This window comes from Oncorhynchus nerka, linkage group LG26 (assembly GCF_034236695.1).
Source record: "Oncorhynchus nerka isolate Pitt River linkage group LG26, Oner_Uvic_2.0, whole genome shotgun sequence".
Lineage (NCBI taxonomy): Eukaryota > Metazoa > Chordata > Actinopteri > Salmoniformes > Salmonidae > Oncorhynchus > Oncorhynchus nerka.
Window position 1 is genome coordinate 2,835,491 of NC_088421.1, and position 9,859 is coordinate 2,845,349.

The 9,859-nt window shown below is 43.9% G+C and overlaps 1 protein-coding gene across 3 annotated transcripts; it reads left to right on the top strand.

Moving 5' to 3' along the window:
• The first annotated feature begins 395 nt into the window (after nucleotides 1–395).
• Nucleotides 396–7,253, top strand: LOC115110852 (uncharacterized). Of its 3 annotated transcripts, none has more exons than XM_065011087.1 (8): nucleotides 396–454; nucleotides 879–2,002; nucleotides 2,498–2,593; nucleotides 3,024–3,257; nucleotides 3,425–3,584; nucleotides 3,838–3,879; nucleotides 3,989–5,095; nucleotides 5,132–7,253. In XM_065011087.1, the coding sequence occupies exons 2-8, from the start codon at nucleotides 1,223–1,225 to the stop codon at nucleotides 6,865–6,867; spliced, it is 4,155 nt and encodes a 1,384-aa protein (XP_064867159.1). In that variant the 5' UTR covers nucleotides 396–454; nucleotides 879–1,222; the 3' UTR covers nucleotides 6,868–7,253. The 3 variants fall into 3 exon arrangements, with proteins under 3 accessions (XP_064867159.1, XP_064867160.1, XP_064867158.1); XM_065011088.1 differs by having other exon boundaries at nucleotides 879–1,128; nucleotides 1,454–2,002; nucleotides 3,989–7,253; XM_065011086.1 differs by having other exon boundaries at nucleotides 3,989–7,253.
• The last annotated feature ends 2,606 nt before the right edge of the window (nucleotides 7,254–9,859 follow it).

Consider the following 9,859-nt stretch of genomic DNA (forward strand, 5'->3'; position numbering starts at 1 on the left):
ACAATATACGATAGAAAGAGAATAATAGCCACATATCAGTAGATGTGTGGAAACTTGATAACCCTACAGAAGGTAGAGGATTTTACATAAACTTGAAACGGTTCCGTAACGACAGACGCTGGGAGACCGGATGCAAGTACAGGGTGAGGATTTTATAATAAATAGTGTGCTGCCATCCTGTTAGAAGGTAACAGATTATTTATTACAATGGTTCAATTGGATTTTCATTGTGTTCAATGGTGTTATTTGCCCCCTAGTGGCGCTTTCTGGTACTTAGAAAGACTGACGCAAACAGGAAGTGGTTTGTACCTTGCGCTTTTTGTCAGAATTTGTTTTGCATTCAAAGCATTAGAATGCAGCTACAAACAACGCTGGACAACTGTTAAAGCAGAAAAGCAGGTCTTTCAATGTAGTTATTTCTTGTCACGCTTCAGCCTTGGAAAAATATTTGTTTGTAAGTTCGATTCAAGCATTTAGCTAATGATGATAATCTTGTTATTGATAGAGTTTCTTACATATCAATGTTGGTTGCATTTACTCACAAATTGCAATGCCTTTAATGTATGTCGTTAGCTGTATTACTTTGCTCATGCCTGTCATGCAAACGAATTGTAAAATATACAATACTTTAAAATAGTTTGTTACTGTTTCTAGTGTAATATGCTTTGTTATTCTACATAGATGGTTATACATTATTAGAGTAATGAAAGGAGCATTTACCATATGGTTAACAATTAGCTATATGGTTTGGCATCATGCCAGATGCATGGTACCTTAGCGCGTGCTTTGTATTTATGCAACTTCAAATGTTTAATGTACAGCTACAGTATGTCGGTGTGAATTGAACACTAAAGTATATTCTTTTCTGTATTTTGCAGTTTCACAACATAAACGTTTTCAATATATTCATTCAAGAAAAGTCACGCCTTGGGAGTTTTATTGAAGACTTAGTTGTTAGCTATCTGTCTAGTTTTGCATGGGAACGCAACTCAAGGGCATAATAAATAGAAACAAAAGCCAGAGAAGCGCCTGGACTAGAGAAACAAAACAACATCGATGCAGACACGGGAATGAAACTGAGGAAGTGACAGATATATGGCAGGCAATCAATGACGTGATGGAGTCCAGGTGAGTCCGATGAAGCACTGGCGCGCGCAACGTTGGTGGCAAGTGCGCGTTATGGTGAGCAGCCTGGCAACCTCGAGCGTCAGAGACAAAACAAATGAACAATGTGACCATACACACAGTGAGTCAGGATTTCAAGAGAAATGAAACTCTTTTTTTTCTTTTTTTCTTCTACTTACACTATATGTTCCCGTTCTCTTCAGTCAGTGAAGTACACCCACCTCAGTTCTGTATTTTACGCTCTAGACTAGTTACCGCACACAACTTGGTTAGCTGTAGATCAGACACAATGGCGAGTAAAATGACAGCCTCTGTCTCATTGGAACAGGACCTCTTCAAATGTCCCATCTGTCTAGACCTGCTGAAAGATCCGGTGACTATGCCTTGTGGACACAGTCACTGTATGGGCTGTATCCAGGGCTTATGGGAGCAGGAGGACCAGATGGGAGGTCAGATCTGCCCCCAGTGCAAAGAAAGTCTTACACAACCTTGGCCCACTCTGAACCAAAATACTATTCTGGCTGAAATGGTGGCGAAACTGAAGAAGACAGAACTCCAAGCTGCTCCTCTTACGGAAGATGTGGTTGCATGTGACTTCTGCACTAGAGGAGCGAACCAAGCTGTCAAGTCCTGCCTGGTGTGCCTGGCTTCTTACTGTGAGACTCACCTAAAGCCCCACTATGAAAACCCTTCCTTTGGAAGGCACAAGCTGCTGGATGCCACCCGACGATTACAGGAACGGGTTTGCTCAACTCATCACAAACTGCTGGAGGTTTACTGCAGAACCGACAAACTGTGTGTGTGTGTGAGTTGTGCACTGTACGATCACAAAGGCCATGTCATCGTCGCTGCATCAGCTGAAAGAATGGAGAAGCAGGTAGGTGCTAAAACCATAGACATTAAAGCCAGGATGGATCACTACTTAATAAAATATCTGAATTTGTAGCGAACTTTAAAAGAATGATTCGTGGAGATCGAACTTGATCTAATGTTAGAGGCCCAAACGGCCGTAAAATGTTGTTTTGTTTGGCCGTTCTGGCGATTGTAATTTACATAGGTTTTATAGAGCAGACCAGGGCGTTGGACACCACTAGGTTGATACGCAGGCCTGGCTAAAACTCATTGGGGGAACATAATTTAACTTTATGTGAAAGGTAATCTGAAGCGCTCTGGCACAGTGATTTAGTTCTGCCAATTAGCCTAATCTTGTAAATCACATCCTGATCTATGCTGGTTATCACCTATAGTCTCACCAGTGTCACTATCTGTTCAGCTCTACTTATCATGTTTCCTTTGGTGCTATTAGTGCATTTGTTTGTTAAGAAAGTGGAAAGCTCATGTTGAGTTGTCTGGGGCTTCTCTCTGCTCACAGAAAGAGACCGAGGCCACAGGAGGATCATGTAGACAGAAAGTCAAGGAAAAGGAAGAGGAGGTGGAGCACCTGAAGGGAGCTTTGATTTCATTTAAGGTGAGCTAGGATGTTTTGCAAGAGATGGGCTACTGTATATGATCAAGGTAAGAGCGAGGGAGTGGTGGTGGTCTTTGACGTGAACTTAATCTGCCACAACTTTATCTGTACACATGTTGTACTGCATTGCATCTGTTATCTCCATCTTATTAGCGTTCTAAAGTACTAGTGCATATTTTAATTAGATTAGATTGATTTGATTAGATGACCTTTATTATCCCACCAAGGATATATTAATTTGGTAATTTGCTTAAAAAGACAAAATATGTAACACAAAATAGTACACAATACATTTTATATGAAAGTACCATAGGCTGCAGATTTACAGTGCAAGTGCAATACATATTTACTGTACATCGATCTTTGTCGGGGGTAATTAAGTACCAGAACATTGAGGCAGGGTCTAAATCACTATATTCCTTTCGATCAGCGCTCTGCAAGGGAAGCTGTTCTGGACAGCACCAGGACGCTCTCAGAGCTGAAAGTATATCTGGAGCGGAGGGGCAACCAAGTGAAGGAGCTGATCAGGGCTCAGGAAAAGGTGGAGGTGAACTGGGCGGAGGCCCAACTGCAGCGTCTGGAGCAGGAGATTATTGCGCTGAAGAAGAGAGACTCTGAGCTGAAGAAACTCACACTGACCCAAGATGACGCATACTTCCTTCAGGTATAAGCACTTCTTTGTTTAATACTCCTTACACAGAGTAGTAGAAGTAGAAACGGGATTATCTTGAGGATAATCGGTTTTGCAGAATGATATCTTTAAATGAACAGACATAATTTGCTGCCCTGGAGTTCAGCTATATGTGAAGCCATTTTCTTCAATCTTTCCAGCATTACCAAGACCCCAGGAGCTCTCCTGTATCTGAAGACCTGCCGAGCATCAACATTGACCCGCTGTGTGATTTTGGGACAGTAAAGAGAGCTTATACTCATTTCAAGGAGCAGTTGGAATGCTTCTGTGATGGAGGAATGAAGAGGATATTGAACACAGGTAGAATTTCAGTGGTTCCCCACTGGGCACAGACGTCAATTAAATGTCTATTCCACGCTGGTTCAATGCAATTTCATTAAAATGACGTGGAAACAACATTGATTCAACCAGTGTGTTCCCAGTGGGTTAAGACAGCATGTGAGATGTGAATGAGGTACTGTATACCTTTTGAAAACCCTTGAATTTTGGAGTCTGTGTTTTAAAAGCTAGTAAGAAATAATAATAATGTGTGTATCTGTGTCCATTTCCACAGTAAAAGCCATCCATATGCTTCAGTCACCAAAGCCCAGCCAATGTAAGTGTGTTTATCATCTCAGCATGCAGAATTTTTCCAGAAACCCCCCCACAAAAAACACAAAATACTGTAGCCTATGTGCGCTAAAATGTTTGTGCAATTATTTCAGTTTCAGCGCCAAAGACAATTGGTCAAGCCAATGGGAGCCCCCCAGCCTTCAAGGTAATGGTAATGGGGGAACCGGCAGTAACCTGCGACTCTCCCCTTTCCCTCTGTACAAAGTCCTCTATCTTGAAGTGCTCTTCTATGAGCAAACCTCCAACTGGCTCAGCGATCCTATTCACCGAAAAAGGGCCATCAAATGACACTAAGCCTGCTGCTAGAGTAGAGACCATCCTCACCAAACCCTTGTCCACCACTGACAACCTTCTCTTGACCAAATTGGCATCTAATATGAACATCAATCCCCTGCTTATTAAATCCTCATCCAACACTGAAGAGTTCACCAAACCTGCATCTGGAGCTGGTATAGCAGTCCTTAACAGCACACCTGCTCCTACAACAAGTAGCAGCATTTTCAATTGTCCTGTTGGTGTTCTTGGTAAGCCTGCAGTTGACGTAGATGATTTTTGTAAGGCAGCATTAAACACTGATAGCGGTCCTTTCACCAAACTTGTATCTGACAACAATAGTAGGGAAAAGCCTAGCACAGGTTTCTCCTTTGGCGAGCCTAAATGTAACGCAGGCTCATCCCTCCTTGGCAAGCCTGCATTTAACACAGGTTCACCCCTCTTTGGCAAGCCTGAAACTAACACAGGTTTATCCCTCTTTGGCAAGCCTGAAGCTAACACAGGATTCTCATTTGGCAAGCCTGAAGCTAACACAGGTTCACCCCTCTTTGGCAAGCCTGAAACTAACACAGGTTCACCCCTCTTTGGCAAGCCTGAAGCTAACACAGGTTCACCCCTCTTTGGCAAGCCTGAAACTAACACAGGTGTATCCCTCTTTGGCAAGCCTGAAGCTAACACAGGATTCTCATTTGGCAAGCCTGAAGCTAACACAGGTTCACCCCTCTTTGGCAAGCCTGAAACTAACACAGGTTCACCCCTCTTTGGCAAGCCTGAAGCTAACACAGGTTTATCCCTCTTTGGCAAGCCTGAAGCTAACACAGGTTCACCCCTCTTTGGCAAGCCTGAAGCTAACACAGGATTCTCATTTGGCAAGCCTGAAACTAACACAGGTTCACCCCTCTTTGGCAAGCCTGAAGCTAACACAGGTTCACCCCTCTTTGGCAAGCCTGAAACTAACACAGGTTTATCCCTCTTTGGCAAGCCTGAAGCTAACACAGGATTCTCATTTGGCAAGCCTGAAGCTAACACAGGTTCACCCCTCTTTGGCAAGCCTGAAACTAACACAGGTTCACCCCTCTTTGGCAAGCCTGAAGCTAACACAGGTTCACCCCTCTTTGGCAAGCCTGAAACTAACACAGGTGTATCCCTCTTTGGCAAGCCTGAAGCTAACACAGGATTCTCATTTGGCAAGCCTGAAGCTAACACAGGTTCACCCCTCTTTGGCAAGCCTGAAACTAACACAGGTTCACCCCTCTTTGGCAAGCCTGAAGCTAACACAGGTTTATCCCTCTTTGGCAAGCCTGAAGCTAACACAGGTTCACCCCTCTTTGGCAAGCCTGAAGCTAACACAGGATTCTCATTTGGCAAGCCTGAAACTAACACAGGTTCACCCCTCTTTGGCAAGCCTGAAGCTAACACAGGTTTATCCCTCTTTGGCAAGCCTGAAGCTAACACAGGATTCTCATTTGGCAAGCCTGAAGCTAACACAGGTTCACCCCTCTTTGGCAAGCCTGAAACTAACACAGGTTCACCCCTCTTTGGCAAGCCTGAAGCTAACACAGGTTTATCCCTCTTTGGCAAGCCTGAAGCTAACACAGGTTCACCCCTCTTTGGCAAGCCTGAAGCTAACACAGGATTCTCATTTGGCAAGCCTGAAACTAACACAGGTTCACCCCTCTTTGGCAAGCCTGAAGCTAACACAGGTTTATCCCTCTTTGGCAAGCCTGCATCTAACACAGGTTCACCCCTCTTTGGCAAGCCTGCATCTAACACAGGTTCACCCTTCTTTGGCAAGCCTGAAGCTAACACAGGTTTATCCCTCTTTGGCAAGCCTGAAGCTAACACAGGATTCTCATTTGGCAAGCCTGCATTTAACACAGGTTCATCCCTCCTTGGCAAGCCTGAAGCTAACACAGGTTTATCCCTCTTTGGCAAGCCTGAAGCTAACACAGGATTCTCATTTGGCAAGCCTGCATCTAGCACATGTTCAACCCTCTTTGGCAAGCCTGCATCTAACACAGGTTCACCCCTCTTTGGCAAGCCTGCATCTAACACAGGTTCACCCCTCTTTGGCAAGCCTGCATCTAACACAGGTTCACCCCTCTTTAGCAAGCCTGAATCTAGCACAGGTTCACCCCTCTTTGGCAAGCCTGAATCTAGCACAGGTTCACCCCTCTTTGGCAAGCCTGAATCTAGCACAGGTTCACCCCTCTTTGGCAAGCCTGAATCTAGCACAGGTTCACCCCTCTTTGGCAAGCCTGAATCTAGCACAGGTTCACCCCTCTTTGGCAAGCCTGAATCTAGCACAGGTTCACCCCTCTTTGGCAAGCCTGAATCTAGCACAGGTTCACCCCTCTTTGGCAAGCCGGAATCTAGCACAGGTTCACCCCTCTTTGGCAAGCCTGAATCTAGCACAGGTTCACCCCTCTTTGGCAAGCCGGAATCTAGCACAGGTTCACCCCTCTTTGGCAAGCCGGAATCTAGCACAGGTTCACCCCTCTTTGGCAAGCCGGAATCTAGCACAGGTTCACCCCTCTTTGGCAAGCCGGAATCTAGCACAGGTTCACCCCTCTTTGGCAAGCCGGAATCTAGCACAGGTTCACCCCTCTTTGGCAAGCCGGAATCTAAAACAGGATCCTCCTATGGCAAGCCTGCAGACCAGCCTGGTGTCGTGGAGATTTCTATTTTAGAAAACTAAACAAAGCATTCTCCTATCAATGAAGAAATGCTGTTATCAGGGTTACACATCATGGGATTACACTAGAAATTGTAAATAAATAATAATACAATGAGTTTGCCCATGTTAATATACACGTGTGTACTTTGATTTGTTATGCAGTACCAATACTGTGATGGATTTGATGTTCTCTGTACTGAATTAAATGGATTTCTTCCACTGATTTAAAAACTGTAATATACCCATAATAACTTAACAATTTTCTGCCAGAAGATGGCATTCAAACAACAGTCTCACTCTTATGCAGTCCCTAAATTCTCGTGGTCTGTTTTAAAAAATATGTATTCTGACTTCAATGAGACAATCTGGCTAAATAAAATAAATACAAATGTGACAGCTTGATATTATGTTGGTGCAATTGTAGTTTCTTACATATTGTTTCTGTATTTACCATTAAGTACAATATGTACATAGCACTTAACACATGGATCTCACAGCCATTTGTATGTATGTGTTTGGTGTGTGTGTGTGTGTGCATGTGTGTTGCTGTTTTCATACTGACGGCATACCAATCAAATGAAACTTTTTGTCACATGCGCCGAATAAAATGTGTATAAACCTTACCGTGAAATGCTTATTTACAAGCCATTAACCAACAATGCAGTTCAAGAAAGAGTTAAGAAAATATTTACCAAGTAAACTAAAGTAAAAAAAAATCTAAAAAGTAACACTATAACAAGGCTATCAGTACTTAGTCAATGTGCGGGGGCACAGGTTAGTCAAGGTCATTTGTACATGTCGGTAGGGGTAAAGTGACTATGCATAGATAATAAATAGCAGCAGTATAATAACAGATGGAGTGGGGGGGTGTCAATGTAAACAGTCTGGGTGGCCATTTGATGAATTGTTCAGCAGTCTTATGGCTTGGGGGTAGAAGCTGTTAAGGAGTCTTTTGGTCATAGACTTGGCACTCTGCTACCGCACGACAAGCGGTGGCAGAGAAAACAGTCTATGACTTGGGGGACTGGAGTCTGACAATTTTTGGGGGCTTTCCTCTGACACCGCCTGGTGTATATAGGTCCTGGATGGCAGGAAGCTTGGCCACAGTGATGTACTGGGCTGTACGCACTACACTCTAGCGCCTTACGGTCAGATGCCGAGCAGTTGCCATACCAGGTGGTGATGGAACCGATCAGGATGCTCTCGATGGTGCAGCTGTATAACTTTTTGGGGAATCATGACAAATATTTTCAGTCTCCTGAGGGGGAAAAGGTGTTAAAGAAATTCTGCAGCATTGAAGGTCCCCAAAAACCCAGTGGCCTCCATCATTCTTAAATGGAAGAAGTTTGGAACCACCAAGACTCTTCCTAGAGCTGGCCGCCCGGCCAAACTGAGCAATCGGGGGAGAAGGGCCTTGGTCAGGGAGGTGACCAAGGACCCAATGGTCACTCTGAGAGAGCTCCAGAGTTCATCTGTGGAATCTTTCAGAAGGACAACAATCTCTGCAGCACTCCACCTATCAGGCCTTATGGTAGAGTGGCCAGACGGAAGCCATTCTCAGACCATGAGACACAAGATTCGCTGGTCTGATGAAACCAAGATTGAACTCTTTGGCCTGAATGCCAAGTGTCACGTCTGGAGGAAACCTGGCACCATCCCTATGGTGAAGCATGGTGGTGGCAGTATCATGCTGTAGGAATGTTTTTCAGTGGCAGGGACTGGGAGAATAGTCAGGATTGAAGGAAAGATGAATAGAGCAAAGTGCAGAGATCCTTGATGGAAACCTGCTCCAGAGCACTGAGGACCTCAAACTGGGGCGAAGGTTCACCTTCCAACAGGACAACAACCCTAAGCAAACAGCCAAGACAACGCAGGGGTGGCTTCGGGACAAGTCTCTGAATGTCCTTGAGTGGCCCAGCGACAGCCTGGATTTGAACCCGACGCTCCCCATCCAACCTGACAGAGCTTGAGAGGATCTGCAGATAAGAATGGGAGAAACTCCCCAAATACAGGGGTGCCAAGCTTGAAGCGTCATATCCAAAGAGACTTGAGGCTGTAATCGCTGCCAAAGGTGCTTAAACAAAGTACTGAGTAAAGGGTCTGAATACCTAATGTGATATTTCTGTTTTTTATTTCTAATACATCTGCAAAAATGTATAAAACAGTTTTTGCCTTGTCATTATAGGGTATTGTGTGTAGATTGATGAGGGGGGGAAACAATTTAATAATTTGCAGAATAATGCTGTAACATAACAAAATGTGGAAAAAGTAAAGGAGTCTGAATACTTTCTGAATGCACTGTACGTGTGTACTTGTTCCTACCCAACAAGGTGTGATCTGACCTGGAAACCTGTAAAAGGGGTTGATTTCAGGAACTGCCAGTGCAGAGAGGAGATTCTACAGGGTGCACGCTGTCTGCTTCGGAATGCTGTGTGTTATACAAGTCACTCTCAATGCTTCCCTACATGTCTACTGTGTTTACTACTCATAACCTCAGCAGAGACAAAGTAAAACATTTTCTGAAAACATTCTCAGGAAATATCACAAAAACCTTTATTAGGAGTCTTTCTCATTCACTCTGTTACAGGTCAAAACACTCTCAGTTCAGGTTAGTATTTGTTGTGTGTAAATTGCTCTATGAATGACGCCTGTTCTAATGTGCACTCTGACAGGGCCGACCTGTCAGAGTGCACATAGATGGGAATTAAATGAGAGCGGGGCCCATATTTACAGTGCCTGGTGAAAGTCTACACACCCCTTGCACAGCTGTCAAATTTTGCTGCCTTAAAATGATATATACAGTACTGTGCAAAAGTTTTAGGCAGGTGTAAAAAAAAAAAATGCTGTAAAGTAAGAATGCTTTCAAAAATAGACATGTTAATAATAGATTACATTGATCAATTAACTAAATGCAAAGTGAGTGAACAGAAGAAAAATCTAAATCAAATCCATATTTGGTTTGACCACCCTTTTCCTTCAAAACAGCATCAATTCTTGTAAGTACAATGCTCTA